Genomic DNA, 23,472 nt, shown 5'->3' on the forward strand with positions numbered 1-23,472 from the left:
AAAAAAAAAGGATGAAAAGAGGAAAATTATTTTGCTGTTGCTGACCAAGACTAGAGCTAATGTACAGAAACAGCCCGTGTTGGCGATGCACAGGCACATCACACACAAAAGGTGCAGTGAAATATTAACTCACACACACTCTCAGGGTAACAAAAGCCTGGCTGACTGGGTGCCCCAAGCTGTAGGAGCAGGAGCACCCAAGGGTGCTGGGAACTGATGACTGGCTGGAAGGAAGCGATTACTGCCCAGAGAAAGCAAGTTGCAGCCAGGCTGGCACAGCCCAGCTCCAACACCGAGGCAACCCACTCGTTCGCTTCGTTTTTTTCCTGCCATTTAACCCTGGAGTGCCCTTGGAGGGGGAGAAATAGAGAATCTAGGATTACAGACCCGTAACGGAGCTTCTCACCTGGGAAGCCCAGCCAGCGATGGCATTTAAGACGGATGCCCTGGCCTCGGATGAAAGTCGCTCTCAGAACAGACAAGCAGACATGACCCCACGAGGCAGCTGCCCCCTCCCCAGCTCTGACGGTTACAGCCAGCCCTGAGCTGCTGCAGCTCTCGTGGCTGACAATAGCCACCTCCTTGCCAACAAGCCACGCGTTCACCCCAGCTCGGAAAACACGGCTCTTCCAAAGGCACTCATCGTTTTTCCCCACATTTACAGATCCAAGTTATGTAGAAAAGTGTTTTCCTATTCCACCTGAACCCAAGCTACAACCTGAAACAGGCAGAGACTGAGCGGAGAAGGGGGAAAGAAAAGGGGAGAGGAAGGAGAAGAGGAGGAGGAGGGAGGGGAGAGGAAACCAGGAACGCAAGCATTGGGAAAGGTTGCCTTGTATTTTTTACTTTCAACATCACCAAGAACTGCAAAGCAGCTGAGTGTCCTCAGCTGTTACAAATTTATCTCAGGGTTTGTTTTCTTTTATCACCTCTTTTTCCATAGTGTCAAAGCCCAGCCCCTGGCAGGACGCAGCCCTCTAAGACTCAGGGCTCTGCAATTTTCCATCTGATGGCAAACTCCATCCCTCAAATAAGAAAACCCCAACCGTATGTATTCCCGCAGAGAAGCAGCACCTTAAAACGCATCTCTTGCTGGTACAGAGATCAGAAGAGAAACTAAAAGAGACCAGAATTTGTTGTCTTTACAGTGTCGTCTTTCTCAATGTACTCTCAGATTTACAGTTTTCACCCACAACAGGCTGGCAGTAGTGAGCGAGGCTGCAGATGTTCAAGCCTGAGCCTACAGGCTCCCCCCAGGCCCCCTCCCCGTAAGGAGTTTTGCTGCCAAGACCTTGCACGGTTCAGCCCTACCAAGACAGCAAGATTCGATGGGACAGATCTTGCCAAAAGGCAACCGGGCACCCACTTGGCGAGTGCCACCTGCGAGCAGCAAGAAAAAGAAGGGCAAGAAGGCAGCAGCCCTGTACGAGCCTCCTGGGATGGCAGCGACCCCGGGAAGCGGCTGCCCATGAGCAGAGAGGGACGGACAGATGGACAGGACTTACCTGGGATGTTGTGGATGGTTATAGCGAGGATCATCAGCATAATCCGCCTCCAGCTGCTGCTGCCGGCCGACGGGGCACCGTCCCTGGCCACGGGGAACGCTGGGGGGCCGTCTGGCAGGCTGGCCCCCGCACCCTTCCTCCTCTGGTAGGGCTCCCCGTTCTCACCTTTGTCTGGGGGTACAGAAAAACAGCTGGGTCAGCCAAGGGGGCGACAGACGGACAACTGGGCATCTCCTGCCTCCCCTCCCAGAAGGAAAAAGCAGAGAGAAGGAATAACGCTGACCAAAGAAGGGCTGAAGGTGTGTGCGTCGCCCACTTCATTTCAGGTCAGGGTAGGGCATTTCCCCCCATGCAGACTGCAGAGCCCACGGGCCAGGGAGACCCTGAGGCAAAGCAGAAGTTCACCCTCCGCCGCCTCCTCCTCCGGTGACCTGCTCCTGGCTCCACACAGCGCCCCAGCATCTCCCCTGGGCTCACACCTGCCTGCAAAGTCTCAATCTGGGGGGGCCAAGCTCTGGTGCCGGCTGCTGACGAGGATGATGAGGACAGAGCTGCCAGGCAGCAGCCACAGGGACCTGTGGTGAGACTGTCCCCCCCCCACCAACCCCAAACCTGGCAGGTCTGCACTCCCGTTGCCTTTGCTGATGAAGGAAAAACCCTGCAACGCTTCATTCTGATTTCACCCCAGTCACCAAACGAGTGCTGTATTTAGCGACTGTTCCGCTACCAAAAGATTTGCCACTGCCGTTTGCAGATACGTCACTGGATAACCCCAGGCTCTCCTCTGCTCCCAGCAGGACCATTACTACCAGCTCTATTTCAACCAGTTATTTAAAACCACACCACTAAAACCCAAGCCCCATGGAGAGCTGCGACGGGTGGAACAAGCACCAGGCAGCACCGCAGTAAAGCCAACACGCACTGAGCCCTTCACTGTTCACCTTCAACATGAAAAGGTGAAAAGAAGCCAAGAAACAAGGAGCACAAATTCCTCAACATCACACAGCAACAGCTACGGCTTCATATTAAAGCTCTGACATTTAGACAATATAATTATCTCCCCCTGGATTTACGTAATTCTCTCTCCTGTCCCTTGACCCACCCACTCCCAGATTTTTTTCGCAGACAGTGTAAGAAGCCATCTGAAACTGTTTTGATGGAATGCCAGTTGCTTCCCCTGCTGTTTGGCGGCAGGACGATGCCGACTGTCATGCCGCACATTGCACAGTGTGTGTTCTCAGCACCAGTTAAGAGCCTCGGCATAAGGGGGCTCATGCAAACTGACACAGGAGGTCACCTTGGGAAAGCAGGCGTGTCAGCACCACTTCACACCTTGCCATCTGTAACACAAAGACGGAGATGTAAAGGCATCCCAAAATGGCCCTCAACACCTCAGAATACAAACCCAAGGATTTCATGTATTTTGATACCAAAAAAACAGATCAAAGATGAAACCCCCACTTGACGGCAGTGGGATGAGGCAGAGCTCTGGTGGATTCCCTCCTGCTGCCCCCCATGCTACAGGAGCATCCCTGGGCAGCATCGCCAGGGCTGCAACCATGACACCGGCAACTCTCGTGCCTTCCCCCAGAAGGCCACCACCGCTGCCACGCCGTGAACAGAGCAAGATGCTGCGCAGATAATTATTTTTGTTAGCTGTAAGGAGCCAGACACTTTCTGTCCCCAAATCCCAGCCCAGTCAATAACACGCAGTAACATTTGATGGCAGAGCTGCACTCCAGCCTGCGGGGACAAAGACAAATATTTATTTTTTTGAAGCAATAACAAGAACAGCCAGATCCAGCAGGGTGGCTCATCCAATTCACTGCAGGAACGCTGGCGCAGCAGACCCCTGGCAAAGGGGCAGCCAAGGCTAAAGCCACTTACAGATGAAATTCCCTCCTTCTGCCAGACCACTGGATTACTTTAATTGCTTGGCACATGTCCCCCTGGCCCCAAAAATAGCGTTATCCTCAGCTGACCCTGTCCTGGCCACAGACCCATGGACCAGCAGCCCCATCGCTGCAGCATGACGAGTGCAGCGCTGCCCGAGCTGCCTGCACAAAAACCAGGGTGATGCGAGGATGCAGAGAGGTGCAGGAATCCCCCTCTGGTGTCAAGAGCTTTCCAGGGTGGAGAAAAAACAGTTTACATGACATTTAGAGATGTGCACTTACATTCAAGTGACAAAACACCAGCATTTATCCATTTATAGAAAGCAACAAGTGTTCAATAAAAGCACAAGCGACCACGACACCGTGACAGCCTGGGCAACGCAGGCTCTCGAGGCAGTTTTGCGAAGTACAAACGCAGGATGAATGCTGAAAGCGGAGGTCTCGGTGGCTGCTGGGGAACCTTTGCATTTTGCAGACCTCAGGTATCTGCTGGGGGAATGCAGGGAAAACACAGAATGTGATTATCAGTGACTTATTTTTAGTTAAATCAGGCCCCCAAAGCTGCCTGCTGACAGCGCAGTAGCACCTCCACTGTGTGCTCGTCTCTCACAGCACCAGCTACAAACAGCGTTACTGACACCAGACAGGCCACCCCATCGCCGGCAATTTTTTTCTACTTTTTTTTTTTTTTTTTCCTTTTGCTCATCTCATGATGTGGCCTGGTCCAGTCCATCCTTCACATTTCTGACCTGAAGACTGTGCCTAAAACCAGACCCAGCTGTTCACTCATGTGCCGTCCGAGACAATGCCAGCCTGGGTCCAATGCATCTTCCTCTGCAATCTCAGATCTTCCCTTACCTCTTTCTCACCCACCCCAGCTCTACCCCTGACCAGGCTCAGGCTGGAGCCTGCCTCCACCTGCCCCGGCTTTATCCAGCCTCTTCAGCCGCAGCACAGCACGTAGCAAAATGCCAAGTCAAGGAGCCATCCATCACCCCGCGTCACTGCTCTGGCCAAGTCCTTGCCCGTATCACCCTCACCTTCTCTGGGATAAACTAAATAATGAGTAACCAGGGTTTTACTTTATCAGGGAAGCTCTGACCATTACAGTACGGCTGATGCCCACGTGCTGCCAGGCAGAGGATGGGCGCAGGAGGCAGGACCACCTCGCCCAGCGCCAGGCAGCAAACCCACAGCAGAGCCACGACGGAAACCCCAGATGTCAGTTATTCTCCCCATGGTTTAGGCAGAATGAGCCATAAAAATCAAAACCTCCCAAGCTGCTTTTCACTTGGCACTTCGCAGAACTGATAAACCAAATGTCATCAGCATTTCCAAAAATCTAGCTTTCCGGTTCTGAACAAAACAACCCTGCCTCGGCATCTGCTCTGCTTGCGAAAGGACGTTAATTTGCTCCCCTGCTATCACACTCCCATCTCCCTTTCGGCTATTTCCCATGCACCATTACCTGGGGAATCACAGCTCTCCCCGGACTGGCAGCAGGGAAGGGACTGCCCGCAGTGGCACCATGCCCAGGACTGCTCGCTGTCCCCTTGGGACGCGCACGGAATCCCCAGGAAGAGCAGAGCCACCTCCTGCTCCAGCCTGACCCAGCTGTCCAAACCCGCCCTGGCAATCGGGCTGCACTCACGCACGGGAACTCCCAGTGCTTTGAGCTGTTGGTTTGTCGGGCTTTTCATTGCCTTACTCCAGGCGTACTTTCTCCTTATTTCCCTTACTCCTGGATTTGATGGGTTCACCGTACAACTGCGCTGTCCCCCAGGACTCCTGCCGCAAGGCAGAGCAAGGCTTTTGCTGGTGTTTAAACATCAAAGCGAAGCCTTTCCAGGCTTTGATTTCAGCTCCCCCGACTCCCATTCGCGGGTGAATTTTCATGGAGAAGAAGCATGCTTTGCTAAGTGCCTGGCCGCAGCCACAGAGAAAGACCCGGCGAGGGGCAGCAAGCACCACGGAGGGACCCAGCTGCACCTCGGGGCTGCCCGCAGCCGCAGGCACAGATGCCCGAGAGCACCCAACATGGGCAGCAGCGCTCCCCCCGCACACCCCGCTCCGCTCGCAGGCACTCGGCTTCCCCAGCTCCGCGAAGGATCTGAGCAAGCGATGCAACAGCCGGCGTTCATCTGCTCGAGTGGCGTAACTGGGGAAGCTTCAGCTATCCCTGTTCTGCTGGGAATTCCCACAGTGCTTCGGCAGCGCTCCCTCCCCACTATCAAATTACCAGAAAAGATCCATTTCACAGCTCTCACTAATGAAAGCGAATGCCCAGACCAGCTCTGTTGCTTAATACGAACCCACCATCTCCTGGAGTACCACTTCTATTAGATAACTTTTTAATTTGTTATTTTATTTTACTTACAAGTAGTCTTCTTGCTACTGTTGAAAAAACCTTTAATGAAAATCAGACTTTTTGCAAGCATAGTTGAAGCAGATCCAAGGACAGCAGTGACAAAGGACAGGGGGGTGCCACGGTACCCACAGGGGCAAGGAGCTCTGCTCCTGCCAGCAGCAAATGGGGGAAATCTGTGGGAAATAAACAGAATAGATGCAGCTTTTCTAGGACAAGTTCCTATTGTGGTTTGGATGGACAATTTTAACACAGAATTGCCTCTCACACAAATTATCGGTGCATTAGCAGAGGATAAAGGCACCAACACCAAAGCCAGGGAGACAACCCCAGTGTCATTTTCCCGGTAGTGTCACATATAACAGTGAGACTACAAACCACAGATGGGTCAAGCGATGTGCTTTACTTCCAATTGCTGTTGGAAAAGATAAAAAATAATAATAATAAAAAAAGATAATTGCAGTGGAGCAATGATACCAGCTCACAGCGTCGGACACAGCCCAGGAAGGGATTTGTGTGGCTGTCACACAAAAAGCAGCACCCAGAGTGCTCCCAGCTTGAAACACTGCATCTTGCGCAGGCTAAGGGGAACAAAACAATAATTACAGCTAAACAGAGACTTGGCTGGAAATCAGGAAAGCCTCAACAGCAAATTGGCATAGTGATAAGAGCAGAACAAGGGGTGGTTTTTAAAGAATAGCTGACACAATCAGACAAGGGTACTCACAAGAGCGTTGCCAAGACAATTATTTGGCAAATAATTATCTGCGCCACATACATTATTTTAAATCTTGTTCACAAAAAAGTCCTCTATATATTCTACTCTATTTATCATTATTGAATTTCTTAGCAAAGCTGCAGGGCAAAGATTCTGCCAAAAGTTTAATTACATATGTGCAGCCTGCTGCATTTTTCATATCCTCTGCAGCCAGCACTGGAAAAAGATAAATGGCTTTGAGTATGGCTTAAACTGCTGGTGAAATATAAAAACCAACTGGCTTCTTATCAGCACGTGAAATGGCTTTTTATTTTTTATTATTTCTTAATGAAAACTGTTTGCATTAGCCGTGACCTCAGCTTTATTGCACTCGCAAGCAGTACATAAACAGACGAATACGCTATTTACTCTGTGCTCAAAAAACCCTCCTTACTGCATTACTTTAGGTCCCGAATTCAAACCAGTCTATGGAGCTCTTTAGCTTTTCACATCTGCTTTAGAGCCCTTGTCCTCCTCTCCAATTAGGCCTGGCTTTGGCCCTGCCTCTCTCCTCCTACAGCTCTCGCATGCTTGACGTTAACATGCTCAACCAGGCTGGGGCTGTTCAAATCCCCGTCGGCAAAGCCTCTGCGAGGAGCCTGTGCAACCCCTCTGAGGTGGCCCGAGACCCATTTCAGTCTCAATGCAGCTGCAAACCTCCCCCTCCAGCCCAGCCCCACAGCACCAGGGGGGCCCAGCACGGTGGGGGGACACAAGCTGGGGGACAGGAGTACAAGGGGGGCTGGAGGGACCTAGTACCCCCAACGAAGGTGTACCCTCCCTGGCAGCATCCTGGTGTCTCCGCGCTGGAGCGAACACACTCATGGGAATCTGGAGCTTCCCTTGGCTGAAAATGCTGGAAGGAAAATCACTTACAGCTCCAAAATCCCCCTCCATCTTTTCCCCATTGATTATCCCATCAAACTCTTGCAGTGTGACTCTGTCTCACCAAGAAGGGATCTGGAGCTGCCAGTGGCCAAGGGAGGGATCTCGGCTCTCACATCAGCCCAAGTCCCACACTGGGGGCTCCAGGTCTCTTCCTTCAGCTTAAACTTGCAAGGGATGAATCAGCACCCTCATTTATACAAATTTGTCCGCTCCCATCTCTAAAGTGTGGGAGAAGGGGAGACAGCACCAAGCACAGATGCACAATAGACTTACTAAAAAATACGATTAACTGCCACTTGCCAGCTCTTGCAAAAATTGTTTGCTGATGATGCGCACGGGAACAAGGCAAAGGAAGAAAAGCATCACACTCCTATTCTGAAAGCCTCCACCCAGCAATGTCTCTCTCTGAATCTCTCATCTGTTTCCATGATACCCGTTATGATGGCACCCGCGGGCGGCAGCCCTAAGCGCAGGTAACAGCAAAGCTCCAGGAGGGAGCAGGAGAGCAGCAGCCGCATGTGAGGCCAGCAGCCAGCCCAGCTCCAGCCAAATCCCTCTCGGCTCCGCCGAGCCCCTCACCGCACACCACTCTCATTAGTGCCAGCACCTGCTTGTTTGCAGCTGGAAATCTGTATTAGGCATTATAGCTGCTCCATCAAAACCAGGAGAGCTGGGGAAGTGGGCTGACCCTTTGTCTGGGGGTGGAGTAGGAAAGAAGGAACAATTTGCAAAAGAAAATGATCACAAGCAGTTGACATCCCTTCCCGAGGTACAGAAAATAATTGCACATTAAATTCTCTCCCCTAATGGCTGAGATAAATCAAAATCACTTTGAAAATTTCTAAGATTCCCAAAGGCTTGATAGTCAATCCAAGCCCCTTAGAGAAACGCTCGCCCATTAATAGCATCGCGCTTGCAGTACATCTCCCACTCTGCAAATCCAAGCCCTCGCCCCGCTCCACTCGTCTCCATAAACTCTCGATGCTCCATTAACTTTAAGCAGATGTGACCAATGCTCTGTGGCAGCTGGGCTTCGTCCCTGTGGCCCACGGGTCCCATCACTGCTCCCGCTCTGCAAAATCCACCCTGGACTCCACTCGTGCTGTAACAAAGGCATCGCTGGAGCCAGACAGGAAAAGCATCTCCATGGGTCCGCAGAGACCCCGGGCAGGGGGAGGACCACCCCTGAGAGAAGCATCCCTCCTTCACCTGAAGGCTACAGAAGGCAGCTGGTACTGCCCACGGAAGGGCAGGCAGCCCCTTCCCCCGTGCACCCCTTCACACATGGACCCGTGTGACCATCCCCTTCTCCCCAGCCTCTTGCTTTCCTGCGTTTTTTGACCATGAGGAAGCACCAGAAGAGAAACTGCATCAAAGTGAACAGCCACAGCCTGCGGGAAGTGGAGCCAGACACACGCACGCTCCCAGCAGCACCCACAAATTGCTCCACGTTACAGCAACAGCATGTTCTGCCCTCTGAGGACACTACCCTTATCTTGCTTCATCTTCTTTTTCTGTTTTTTTTAAAGGCCTTTTTCAAGGATGAAAAGCAACACCTAGGTTTGAAGCCATCAGTCCAACTGCTCTCCCCAGCACCCGGTGCCCATCCCATAGCGGATACAAGTCATTGAAACTATTCCTCACACACGCTGGCAGCGAGTGATGGGAGCTCACCCTCCTCCTAAACTTCTCCACATCCTTATTTCCCTTGTCCTCCTTTTGCCACTGCAGCAGGAATTTCAGGGAGCACAGAAAGGCCGTGATGCTGAAGAGCAGATGGGTGTTAGTGAGCATCTGCTCCCCGCTTCCGCACAGACACAACGCTCTTATCAGATACCTCCGTAAGAGGTTTTAATTACTGTAAGTAATTAAGCACAGCACCTCTTATGGGATAACTGCTATCTGCTTCGCAGACAGGTACGGGGAGAGGCAGCAAGTGCTGCAGGCTCCGAGCCAGGCAGAGGGGAGCAGGCAGGAGTCCCAGGTCGCACGTCTCTGCTCTGATCAGGTCTGACAGCACGGATCACATCGGAGCTGAAAATAAAACTGCCAAGGGAAAAAGGTTCTTTTTTAAGGAACGAGTTCCCAAAGCAGGGAAAATCCAGCTCCTGGAAAGCCTGCACACAGAGAACAAAGCTGCTGAAAAAGGAACTCCTTGGAGTTGCCCAACTATGGTCAAAATAAGGACGTATTTAAAAAAAACCCACCACATTAACTTACTGCTAGCAAAAGCTCGGTCTGCTTGCGCAGAGAGCACAGGCTGCCCAGGCTCTGGGTGCCCAAGCAGAGCCCAGTGCCACTGTGCTAGGCATTGTGGCCGGGATGGCAGCAGGACACCCGTGACACCCATTCGCATGTTGCGGCCCCAGCCTGCTGTCATGATCTCACCCCCCCACCCCCCCATACGTAACAAATTCATTTTCCAATGTTTCTGGCAGATAAAAAAGGCCCCTGCATCTGCTCAGGCTTTCAGCAAGGAAGATAAATAGAGTGTCATGACTCACTGTCTATTAGGCGCCTTCATTTATCCAAGCGTGCACAGGAGCTTTCATAAAAGGTTGTTTAATTCAGCATGACTGACTACACTTGCTCTCAGACACATGAATATTGCTGGGATCCATCTGAAGTTTGGAGTCAGGAGGATGCTGGAGCGCGCCAGGGCACCAGCCCCACCAGGTCCCTCCTCCACCCCATTTCCAAAGAGGGCATCAGCTAACGAGCGAAGGAGAGCTTGATACCCAAACCTCAGCTCAAACATCACACTGGTAACAACCCAGCCTGAAAAGAGAACCAAGCATGCTTTCAGCACTCCCCCACTGCTCCCTCGGGGACACAGGGCACCTCCTTGCACCGCTCCCAGCAATTGCTCTGGAGCATCCTTGCTGGTGCTGCACTGGCTTGGCTCCCTTCCCAGCCTCCCCCAACTTTGCAACCTTGTCCCCCCCCAACCTTGATCTTAATGCCTGACCTTCTCCCCCACTGCTCCAGCGATCCATCATAGATTCTCACACGGAATTACTGTTCCAGCCCTCTGTGAGCCATCATTTACCCAGAGCAGCCTGAGAAACCACGTACCGGCAGATACATAATCCGCAGATCTTTCCTGCTGTCCTGCTTTACCTCCTACCACCTTGATCCTTCAAGCTGCCATGTCATTCCCACACTCGGGAAAGCTCCCATCATCCCAGAGAGCAGCCAGCATGCATTCCGGTGCACTTTTATATGGGAAAATGAGTCCATAACGCAGCTCTTCATTCACAGGGAAAGGCGCAGGAGAAATGCAGCAAAGGGAAGGAACAGCACAGGTTGTCCCAAGTTGGCCCAGGCAAACCAACCCTCCGGAAATCTCAACTGGAGGCATTAAACCAGCACCTCATTGCTCCAGAGCTGCAGGGATTCACCCTCACAAACACCAAACCCCTTGTTAACATAAACACTGATGCCGTAGCAGCTGCTTCCATGAGGATGCGGAGGACCATGGCCACAGCACAGGCTCTGAAGCGGGGTCTGCCAGAGGAGGGTCCCTCACTGCACCCACTGTGTGCGGCAGGATGCTCACGAGGAAGATCCCAGACTGGGAACCACCTGAGCCCCATCACTGCACGCTCCTGCCCCAGACATCATTGGGAAATCTCCCCGGAAAGGCACGGGACCTCCCGGTGAACAGTACCACCTTCACGGTGAAGGACCAAAACCCAGATGACGGAGGTGACACGGCATCAGTCGAGCACATGGTGACAACTCGCAGTAGTAGCAAGGTCAAGGTGTTGCTCACCCCTCAGGTGACACAGATTGCCCAGTGCCAGAAGGCAGCAGGAACACCAAAAACCTCACCAATTGATGTTTGCGGTGTTTACAAGATTAATTTCTTGGCCAAGAGCGACACTATGATGTTAAATGTAATTACATGCACGAGGTCCTTTTAAGCAAACTAATTCACACTAACTTCCAAGAGCTCTTTAAGGAGTTCCCAGTAGATAAAGTACATTGCTGAATCATTTTATGCTGAAATTTTACACTTTTGAGTTAATTTAATCACTTCATTTCGGAGGGCTGAGCTATGTTCGGATCTCTGATCCTTGGCAGGGAACAGCTTCTGATACGAGCAAGATCAAATGCACCAAATCTCTGAAGGAAGGGGGAAAAAAAATATAATCTCATTATCTGCTTAAAAAGAAAACAGGATTTTTTATCAGGAGCTGTTAAGGGACCAGGCAGCCCCTGCACCGGGCTCAGATGGCAGCCTTGCAGCGACGGGGGCAGTCGGGAGGACAGGGCTCACGCTGACCTTCCTCCGAGCACCCTGGTGCGGTGGCACAGGCTTGGCAGAGCCGCCTGCTGCTGGCACCGCCGGTCCCACCGCTGTCCCGGCACAGCGAGGCCACAGCTGCAGACGAGCCAGCGCTGCCTCCTGCCCAAGGATGCTCTGGCATCGCCTGCCCTCCGCACACACTCGCCTTCCCATCCACTTCTTATGGCCACATTACACCCCAGCTCATGTCCCCTGCAAGCTTCTCTTCCGCCTTTTTTTTTTTTTTTTTTAATTAGAGCTGAGTAAGAGTATGGAAATCCACGGAGCAGAAACTAAGGCCGGCGCAGCCTCCGTGAGCAGTGATCGGTACAGATGTGGCCATGCTGGAGCTGCCGGCATCCCAGAAGAGGCAGAACAGAACGGCAGTTGTTGCCACTTGCCTTTTACCACAACATCTCTCTACACAAATTTCAAGATGCCAAACCAGAGACAAGCAAGATGGGCTGCTCAGTTCTTGCTCTCCATTATTTCTCTTATTCTTTCACCCTAGCTTACCCATTTATTCAAAGTCACCCAGCCTCTCTTACTCAGAAAGGACACGGTGGCTTTGGCTAGAGAAATTCTTTTTGCAAATTAATTAAATTTGTTTGAAAATAAAAATCAATGAAAAAACGCATTAGAGCCCAAAGGTTTAACTCGAGGTGGAAGCAGCACTGTGGAGCGGTGCCCGTAGTGACAGCTGAGTGACACTGTCAGCACCAAGTGAGAGCCAGCAACTGCCCTGCTCCAAACCCAGCACTTCTCCAAGCGGCATCTTCCCTGAATTATTGCCTTTTTTTTTTGCAGACAAGGCTTCCTGGGGCAGGGGATAATTAGGAAAAATTATAAAGCAACAACTTTTTAAATCCAGGGGTGCAGAGGCCAGCTGCAGCCTCTGAATGGTCTGGGCGAGACCCCACAAAGGGAGGGGGGTTCTGAGGGGGATCTTTGCCATTCCCCTCGCTCTCTCCCACCTGCTCCGTGCCATGGGGTCCGGTACCCACAGACCCCTCCACCAGCTACGCATGCATCTCAGGGGACTCCACTGCCAGCCCCCACCGGGCAGCTTTGGTGGGCTCCGGTGCTGCGGCACCATCCCCCACGCCTCTGCCCACTGCTCTGCAGGGGGATTTACACGCCTGGAAAGGAAGGCAGGATCTCAGACCCATCCCCCCGAGCTGCAGAGCCAGGTACCAACCTCAGGCTGCCCCCAAGCCTAACGGGTGGCACCAGATATCGCCCTTCACACCGGCAAGCCACAGGCAGGGATGTTTCCCCAGCGTACGGCAGCTCCTCACAAGCCAGTTCCTAGAGTTTCCCCAAACCACAGGTTGCTTTTGCTGTTCAGTGGCTTCACGTGTGCTCTGGAATAAAGCCACCTCTGGAGGGACACAGCTGTGGTTCCCATCCTCGCCCCCCACCAGCCGCAGCCTGGCACGAGGGAAAGGCACTGACCCCCCTGGATCTGCCGCTGGCTCGGCCGGGCAGACCGAACACACACCTGGGGGAAATGGGCTGTTCTCACAGTCTGAAAACCAAAATTCAATAAATAAACAATTTCAGAGGAAAATAAACAAAGGGCTCCTTTGTTCTCAGCAGCTCAGCCCTTGGACTTACAAAATCAATCCTGGTTCCTCCCAAAGGGACAAACAGACTGGATCTTTGCCGGCTCTCCCGGCAAAACCAAACCGCCGGGCTGGAAGCACAGTCCATCATCCCCCATGCCAAGAGATGGGTGAGCTTCAGAGTGCGACATCCTGACGGTACCACACACACAAGCTAGGTTTCCTGAGCCACAGAACAAATTCCAGCGGAACAACAGTATTTTTTGCAAACAAAGCAGGTTTCAAATGGATGGCGGGATGGAAAGAGACCCGGCCGGCAGCCTGGAAAGGAGCAGCGCTGCCACGGCTGGTGCAGGGCTTGGGTGGTGGGACCCACGCGCTGTCCCTCCCACGGGACCTCACTGCAGCCGCATCCCCTCCCCACATCCCCCTGTGATGCCGGCACAGAGGAGCTGGATCCCAACGGCACCCGCGGGCACGCTCCCACCCCAACGGCCAGCCCGCAGCCGAGGGATGCTCATTAGCCAGCGTGTAATGAGCACCCAGGAAGGAGGACAGGATATTTCACTTCTCCCACTTCAGAGGAACCCAGCAGTTACAGCAGGGCAATGCCCTGGGGGAAGGAAACAGCTTTGAACTGAGACCTGTCAGAGGAGCAGAAGATGCCTTCTCACGTTAATGAAAGGATCCCAGACTTTTTCTTCTGTGTGACAGCACTATCTAACATCCTACTAAATTTTTAATTTTCCTATTTTAGGTAGTCCTTAGGGTAAAACCAGAAAAGCAAAACCAGGGCTCAGTCTGCAGCAGTATGTTGTGAAACAGGACTCATCAATAGCCTCAGATGCAAGAGGAGCCTCTTTGCTTAAGGTCTGGGCTTTTTTTCCATCAATACATTCTGATTTATGGATCTGGGATGAACGACTCAGAAATGAAAACACCTGTTTCTAGGAGAATTTAAGTAAGAACAGGCTGTGTGGCTACAGCCTTCAGCTCCAGCCTGGCTGTCCAGGATGGCTCGAGGGGGTCAGGACAGCCTAGCTCACACCTGGACTCCCCTGCACTCGCTCCAAGCCCTGAGGCAAGGACACACCAATTTTCCAGGGGTTTGACTGCACCTGCCCCCACAGAGAGTTATCGCTCAGCCCTGGCCATGCAGAGCACAAAGTCATGCCCATCATCATCCTCACCATCTACTAAGCTTGAGCTCGCTGCGGTCACTGGGGCTGGGGCAGAGAGGATGCTCCAGCAGGTCTCTGGTCCCCAGCATTTAGAAGATCTACAGGACCCCAGCTCCCAGGGGCTGTTCTCGGCTCAGCAGAGACCTGGAGCTAGGGGAGGGCAGAAAATACCTCTCAAAAAATCTATTTAAAAAGTGGGGACCTGAATCACCACCCATGTTTACGATGGGAAGAAGCTGGGCTCTTTTTTTCTCCTTTGAATCCAAAGCAAATCGATCTCTCAGCCTAGGGTGGGAAGACAGGGATGACTCAGCCAGCAGAACGGTGCTAAGCTCTCCTTCCTCCACTGCAGCACGGGAATACAGCTGGGAAGCACACATACATGAAAAAAAAAAATCCATTTCTTAAATTTTCCTCTAGTATTTCAATAAAGGATTATTTTCAATAGCCTTTATCTGTTTTTTTCACAGAAAAACCCTCAACACTAAGCCTCCCAGGCAACTCCTGCTTCCAGTTGAACGTATTTCTGATCCTTTAACGCTGGGACCACAATGTGTACGACACGCAGAGACACGGTGCGGGGGCCAGTCCTGTTGTCCCCAAAGACCAACCCCAGAACCAAATCAGCCAGAAACTGACACAGCGCATAAAGTGACGGATGTTTCGCTGGGCGCTCGCATCCAGCAGCAATGCACCTTCCCGGGCACAGCCAACATCCCCAGGCCTGGCACGGCTGCAGCTCCGAGCAGGCTGAGGTCTCCTCTGAAGCTAACGAGATGTTAAGAGTCAAGTGCGTGGGCCACCTGGCAGCGCTCTGGGAAAGCTGTCGAGGTCCATCTGGCAAAAGGATGTGCAACTTAAAACAAAAAAAAGTTTTTCTAAATTGCATCTTCCCAGGATGGGATACCAGGGGACAGTCCCCAAGCGCTCACTGGAGAGACATTCCCAGGCAGAAAGAGCCTAACAAATATTGTACTGATTGTTTTTAAATCTGAGCATTGCTTGCAGATGCCGTAAATTCCCACTGCCCGCCTGCAGGGAAAGCTGCCCGCTGCAGCCCACGGCCGGAGCCCCTCACACAAAGAGGAGAGCCGCCCATTAGCAGTGAAATAAATAAATAAATAAATAAGCACCATTTTAATTATACGTAATTGGGAATTCAGTGCTATTTCATACTGACTTTTAGGCGGTTCACACCATCTGCTGCCACAGATACATCTCAGGGCTTTGAAGAGAATCAGGCTCAGCTTTGCCTCCTCTCTCCAGATGCCCTTGGGGCCAAAGTTATCGCCGAGCAACACGAGCCACGGAGGGCATCACCCGCTCGGCTCGCACCCAAGAGGGCAAAACTGGGGCCCGGGGCAAGCACTCTGCTGTGATGTAGAGACACAGATGGCAATGAATACGCCGGAGCTCTAGGACCTGCAGATAACACAGTTGAAAAAATTGAGACTTTGTTTAAGCTTAGAATAAATACAGATGAGAAACCACTAAGTCTTTAGGAAGAAAAAATAAAACACTTTTTTCTGCGAAGTTCCTGAGAAGCTGAGTACCAAACCCTGCTGCTGCCACCGTCCCTGCAGTGGCTGCGATGCCAGCAGCAGGTCCTGCCCCACTGCCATCACCCCCCAGCACCCCAGCCCAGGCCCTGGTGATGGGGATGCTCGAGGGAACGTGTTCTCATCACACCTCCCTCGCAGGCTGCTGCCAGGCTTGGCTCCTGCTCTGGGTGCTGGGGCTGTTCCAGTCCCACCAACCCTTCTGCTTCCACAGCCTACTAGAAAAAAGGGGGGGAAAAAAGGCACAGTTTAAGATCTCTGCTCATATGCTACAGCTATTCTGCATCCAAACCCAGATGAAGTAACTCCCCGTGCAGCCTTCAAAGGGGAGGACAGCACCACTTCCCCGGATCCTGTTTGAGCCAGGAACTGTGCCGAGCAGCAAGCCAAGGAAAAAATAACCACAAGCCCAATAATAACTCATCCAGCCAGGCTGAATGCTGTTTGCCCCTCATACTGAGATGAAATAAAGCCCTCATTTACAACAGCCCGCTGAGCGGGACGTTCTGTGACGGACGGGATGCCTAAGCAGCTAACCCATCACAGGGCCTCAGCTTGAAACCAAAGTCATTCCAGTCCAGCAGTGCCTATGCACTAATTGGGATTATTTATCCAGCCCCTCTCCCGATGGCCAGGCAGACCAGGATCCCTGGTGCATGGACCTGCCCCAGCCCAGGCGAGGGTCTCTCCCCCCCCGCCCCACATCCCCCTCCCTGTGTCCCAGTCACAAACCACATTTCCAGCCAGGTCCCCTGGGCATTGCTGAATGGCTTTGGGATGCAGTGGGCAGCACCAGGCAGGCTGGAGGCAGGGAAGGCAGGACAGCTGCTTCAAAGCTATTCTCCCTTTCAAGGAAACAAGCAGAGGAAGGGGGGGGATGACCTGCAGTTAGGGTTCCTTCCTCGGGAACAGCACCAGCAGGAATTGCTTCTCTTTAGATGCTGAAAAATTCAAATTAATTAGAGCCATTGCAAACGTCCTGGTGGCCACAAATCTTCAGCCACAGCCTCAGTCTTATTAGGCAGCAGAGACACAGAGTGAGGCAGGAGCCACAGGAACACAGCTCTCATTACCTCTGCCCCTTGCAGAGCTTTTTCCTTTAAAAACATAAAAATCCCCCTGTAACCACACAGCATCTCCTACTCCAGCCCTGGGGGCCATCTGTCTAGCCAGCCTGGCCTGGGGGGCCCCCGGGGAGCGGTTTGAATCCATGGTCACCCCAGTGCTGGGAGCAATGGACCAGACCTCAGTGCCTCTGTGTCTCCCAGTGCCCCCAGATCATGGGTGGTGCAGGACTGGGGTGCACTGGGGGACAATGCAGGCTGGCTTGGTTCAGGAAGAGGCCACTAACCCCAGCACAGCTGCGAGTGGGTGATGCACGCTGCTGACCACAGCATCACCTTTCCTTGAAGCAGGGAGAAACCAGCTGCCGAAAAGCAGCCCAAGATTTTTATGGTAAACATTAGTGTTTGGAAAAGCCCTAATATTTCTTTCCTGCATCAGACACCCTCCACGGCTTGACTGCACCACCCCCTACGGGGACTGGGGCAGAGCAGACACCCACCAGCTCCTCGCAGGCTGGGTACCACCTCCCAGCACAGGGACCCCAGGAAGGCGCCCACCACTGCTGCAGAGCATCATCTTTGTGCAAGGAGCAGCTCCATCCCACGGCAACCACCCAGCATCCACCAGCTCCATGAAGAGCAGTTACAGTGTAAACCCACCAGCCCCACTGATTTAAAGAGCAATTACAGCATAAACGTGGCTTTTATCTGAATAATCAATACCTGTATCTGGGAAAGCTTCCTGACCAGAGGGGGGTTGGGAAATAAAACATTGATTCTTAGTGAAAAGGCATATTCCATCATCCTGTGCCATATACCACATGGAAAAGGATAAAACAGAGCCCTGGACACAAGCAACTGTCTCAGGACACAGTGAACTGAAATGAAAACACATTGAAATTGAAATCAGATGGGAAAGAAATCACAAGCATAAATCACATCAGAACCAGTGATTAGGGGAAACAAACCTGCTGCCTTCAGAAGGAAAAACGGTTCCTGAACCTCTGCTCCCAAAGAGGATGGGCTCTGTCCCCAGAAGCTTCCCCAGCCGCTCGGCAGCTGGCCACGATCTGAACTGGAGCCAAACGGGTGTGCAAGACCAAAACCCACCAGGAACAGCTTCCTGCAGCAGCCGCGCTGCAGGAGACCTCGCCAAGAGCTCCCAGCCACAAACAAGATCAAAATCTTCATTTATCCATCTTTCCGGGGCACAGGCTCAGCTCCAGAAGGCATTTGAGCACCCAAATGCCTGCCAGTCTCAGCTGGGACAGGGGGTGCCAGCCCACCAGTGGGTGCTGCCAAGTTTCTTGCCAGCTCTCAGCACCTCAGGAACCATTTACGCAGCCTTGCAAAGACAGAAAACCCCGCAAAAGCGCTTCATGTTTTTAGGCAATAAAAGTAGGGTTCATGGTACTCCCCCATGCCCCTCTTTGCACCCAGAGCGTAGCTGCAGTTTGGCTGAGGAGGTTTGCACCTGGTCAGAGCTGACTCGAAGCAGAAGCAGAGCCAGGATGCTCCCAGCACGCCCCGACCACCACCACACACCAGCCACAGAGGTGATGATTAAAAATCCCAAAGCAGCTCGGGCTTTTACCTAAATAGATCCCTTGATGGCCACATTGCAGAGAAGAGAACAGATCACCTGAAAGCATGACCAGAACCACAGAGCAAATTAGCAAATTACCATATATATACACATATCTGTCTCCATAGTGTGGTCAAACCGCTTGGCACAGATGCGCTGGGGACCGTTTCAGTGCCCTCCCTTAACCCCACTTTGGGATTGCTCCAATCCCTGGCCCATCCGTTACAAATCCCATTACACATACCTTCACACGCTTGAAGCCACAGTCAATCCCAATGACACAGCTGGGTTATAGCTTTTTATCTACTTTGTTATCCTTAAAAATTTTTGTTTAGTTTGAATGTAGGGAATAGCTTGCCTTTTTTTTTTTTTTTTTTTTTGATGCAGTTTATTCCCTTTCCTTCAAAATAATGATGATGGCCTTCCTACACTTCATGGTACATGCCCTGGCATCACTCCTCAGATAATATTGCTCCTGTAATACAGAGTGACTGCTAAAGCTCCTGATTTTCATTTCACTCTTCCAAAGCATCCTTAGGGTGACTAAAAATTATTCCCATCTCCATTCAACTAAAGAACCATAGCTAGAAAATAAATGAATTACTGTGTTTATTGAATGAAGACAAAACAACATCCACTCCAGAGGCAACGACACTGGTTGTTAGTTCAGTTTAATAAACCTTGAAATTTAAGGGTTTCCTGAATGCAGCTGCAGTGGAGTCTGCTAAGTTTCATTTGTGCTAATCCCCTTCCAGCCTGGAACTGGGCTGAGACAGGATTTCAGCCCTCCAGCCAGCTCCCAAGCCGCAGGACCACCACTCGGGGAAGACACGGGTTTGATGCCACAACACATCTCTGGAGATGTTCCTCAGGGGATGTTTTAACACCCCATTACCCTGCTAAGGCAGGAGAGTTACTTCTAGAAGACTAATTACAGCACCAGTGCCTACCCCTGCACACACCGGTCTGACTCTGCACCATTGCCACCCCCCAAGCACCACACAGAAGCCATCAGAGCTCCCTGCATCAACAGGCTGAGGATAGAAATGAGCTCCTGAGGAACTTATTTGATACAGCTGCAGAATTAAAAAGACTTCACAGATTGTCAGGTGTAGGCAGGAAATTAAAGCTCCTTGATAATATTGCAGAGCATTAATGAGGCTCAATTTGGGAAAGGACTCTTCTGATTAATGGCCATAAGCATCACAAAAAGCCTCTCTGCAGCTTCCACCTTTGCCAATAGATCTAATTTCAGAGCATGGGTCCTACCTAGCGTGTCATTCAACAGACTTCAATAAGCCTCGTAAATTAACAAATCGCCCTGAAACAGAAGGAGCAGAGAGCGGAGCAGCGAGCCCATGGAGCACGATGCTACGGGCAGCCCCAGCGCCCACGGCCCCCCAGGCTGGGTGCAGGGGTCACGGTGCCAGCTGAGGGGGCTGCCCGGGAGCTGCCACTCCTGCCCTGCCACGCACAGCGGGCACAAAGACACTCGCTCATCTGCCACCAAGCGCTTCAGATGAAGAACCCTGCTGCGTTGACGGACTATGCAGCCCTCTCTGCTTGCTAACTTCATTTTTCTAGGCAAAAGACATGACAGCAAACAGCAGCAAGGAAAGCCATGTCCTCAAACTGGTAAATCTCTGCCTGTGTTGACTTAGCCAGAATAAGAGGCTTACGGGAAAAGCCACCTCAAAGACAAAAGTCCTTCCAGTTCTCAGACAGTGTCTGTCCCCTTCTGCACCTCACGCACAGCACAAGGCATTGATGCACATTGCATCCTCCACCACAGCACCTGCAGAGCACAATTCAGTCCTCCAGCGACGCCACCAGCTGTACACCAAATCCCTAGCAAGCTAATTTTGTATTGACCTCTTCCACCCGCACCATCTCCCTCGGAAAGCTGAAATGCCACCTGCAGGTCCCACTGAAGGTCCCTTGTCTTGAAAGGGAGATGAGTCACAAGCAATAGGACAAGAGGAAACAGCCTCAAGCTGCACCAGGGCAGGTTACATCGGATATTAGGGAAAATTTCTTCACCGCAAGGGTTGTCAAGCACTGGAAGAGGCTGCCCAGGGAAGTGGTGGAGTCGCCATCCCTGGAGGTATTTAACAGACGTGTAGCTGTGGCACTGGTGGACGCGGTTTAGTGGTGGGCTTGGCAGTGCTGGGTTAACGGCTGGACTCGATGATCTTAAAGGTCTTTTCCAACATAAATGATTCTATGATGGCAATAAGGCTATAGCTCTCCTGCAACTCTAATAGTTGAAGAGAATTGAACAGAGAAGCCTGTAGGTAGGCTAAGCCCTTCCGGCCACATTTCACTTCGGAGGACACTGGACGAAGCCCAGGAAAGGAGGACACATTAACAAGAAGCCGTGAAAGAAGACACTTGCAAAGAACAGCAGGAAGCAGCACAAGATGCCAAGAGCACAGTTCACACGCACAGATGTCATCTGCGGAGGGGGACGTTGTTTCCTCTTGGCACGGCACTTCTCCCTGTCCAAGCAATCATGAAAGCAGCAAGCATGGAGGCAGCTCATGCCTCTCCAGGCATGATAAAGCAGCTTTCCACCCTTGCCAGCAGCTCTCACGCTCATTACAGCGCTGTTCAACTGAGAATGAAGCAAAGGACAAAGCAACCAAATGTTACACCAGGCTTATTCTGAGGAGCCATCCCTCAAGTGTCCCCCAGTCCCTGACAGCCTTCCATCTCCAGACTTCTCCTCCTCTCCAGAGGGGCTGACAATCTTCCAACTCAAGATTTCTCCTCCTCTTGAAAGGCCGGCTGAACTCTGTGAAGACCTAACACGAACTCAAGAGTATCTTGGAACACCCATTCAAGGAATTTTGAAGTTATTTTGCCAGTGCTGCTGCAGCCTGGCTCTCCTTCTCCCTATCAGAAATAACGTAAGCACCACGATGTGTGAAAACAGGCTCTGCTCCCCCGGCACGGTGGAAATGAGCAACAGCAGACAGATGGGATACGCAACACTAAGATCCCCACCTCGAGAGCCCTCGGAGGCGGACAAGGGCAGCCCTGACACACAGGTCACCCAGAGCCAGGGCTCTCTCCTGACAGGTCACAGGTTGACATTTCCTTAGGGATCAGGCTGTCTGGAGGTGGAAGTCCTAATGACTTACACCCAGAGCAACCTGCTGAACTGGGTGGTTTTATTTACCACAGGCTGCGATAAGTGGAGGAGTGCAGATCTGGGTCCTCTGCAAATACAACCAAGACATACGTATCTTGGAAAGCACAAGAAAGGCAGACATTTACATCCAGTGACAATGCCGACCGAAAACAAAGGAGAACAAACCATCAGGCTGCGTTTAGCCCTCTAAAGTCAAAATTCCTAATCCAAGGAGTAAGGCTGTGACCAGAATAACAGGGGTACAGATTTACGTGTGAAGAAGGCACTTCATCAGTTTATGAGGGATTATGTGTTCCAATTGTTATTTATTTTTTTTGAAGCTGTGCGTATATAAATTCATATTTAGTCATGACTATAAAAACCAAGTATGGAACCCAGCCTGACAAGGATGGTCAATAACCATTTAAAACGCTCCAGGAAGGGGCATTAGGATGTTTTTAAATCAATACAGACATCGCCAGAGGCATTCATCATTGAGGCTGGCTATTAAAATTCAAAATGAATTGATGTCTTTTGAAAGCAGCAGTTTTCTGGGCCAAGCACAGTATGAACGTGTCAAAGTTATTATAAATACACTTGGAACCACCTAAAACTGGTGAACACCCCATTTTGCAGAAGGAGCCTTGTATTATATAAATTGCAATGACTTAATGAACCTTTCGGATGCACAAGCTAGGCTCCGGCTGAATTACTCCATTGAATCACAAGGGGTTTCATGGCTGAAGAGGCTTTATACATCATCCCCCCTTCACAGCCTCTGCTTCTGCTCAAGGAAAGGGGGAACACGTGGAAAGTTTATAGGGTAAACATCTGCAAACCGCTTGTGTTCTTATGATGGGAGCTGGACACTTCTATGGAGGCGATTTCTCCTTGACACCAGGGGACAGTCGCAGATCAGGACAGCCTGAAAAGCTGGGACAAGGCTGGACTTTGTGAAGCCAGCCGGTACCCCAGCCGTAACAGGGCAAAAAGTGAACTTTCTGGCTGCAAGGACACAACCAGAGGCAGAGGCAAACCTTATCCGTACGCCGCCTGAAGCACCAGTACCAGTCCCACAACTTGGCTCACGCCCTCTCCTTGTACTGGTCCCTAAGAGGTTTTTGCCTCCTCTTACCTGCCCAGCTCCCTTCCTCCCTTTCATCAGAAGTTTACTACATCATCCCTGGACTCGAACTGCCTGGGCACCGACGACAGAGATGCTACATGAGCAGGGTCTGCTTCCTCTCATATGGATTCCACTCCAGCAGCCCTGATGCACGGAAACTTCCTTTGAAGGGGAAAAATAAATCAAAAATGGAAAAAAAAATACAGCCTCAGGAAGAAGGTAGAAAATCAGAGCAGGTGATGCTGCCAAAACTGGCACAGCAAGTCTTGGGGCAGTGCAGCAGGCTGGGCCCACGCCGGGTCTGGTGCTGGTGGTGCCCCCAGCCCACGCGCTGCCCCTGCTCCAGGGCTTCCCTAGCCAAAACGCCGCCTAAGCCTCTGCAGCACTGCAGCTAGTTTGATGCAGCAGCTCAAATGTAAGGGAAAAAATACAAATTTATGTAATGACGTTTCTCTACAATGCCCCCAAACCCCATTGCTCATTTAAGTAACAAGTTTAATGAAATTTCATTTCTTAAGTACACTATTTCAAACACTTTTTCCAATTACTAAACCCATC

At 51.5% G+C, this 23,472-nt stretch overlaps 1 protein-coding gene across 1 annotated transcript in view; it reads right to left on the reverse strand.

The window, feature by feature from the left end:
- Positions 1-23,472, reverse strand: part of SLC39A11 (solute carrier family 39 member 11) — a 98,450-nt gene that overhangs the window by 43,539 nt on the left and 31,439 nt on the right. The window contains exon 6 of the mRNA XM_055795633.1: positions 1,506-1,676. Coding sequence (XP_055651608.1) covers positions 1,506-1,676 — 171 coding nt within the window. The remainder of the gene's footprint in view (positions 1-1,505; positions 1,677-23,472) is intronic.

The sequence above is a fragment of the Falco peregrinus genome, chromosome 2, assembly GCF_023634155.1.
Source record: "Falco peregrinus isolate bFalPer1 chromosome 2, bFalPer1.pri, whole genome shotgun sequence".
In the NCBI taxonomy this organism is placed as follows: domain Eukaryota; kingdom Metazoa; phylum Chordata; class Aves; order Falconiformes; family Falconidae; genus Falco; species Falco peregrinus.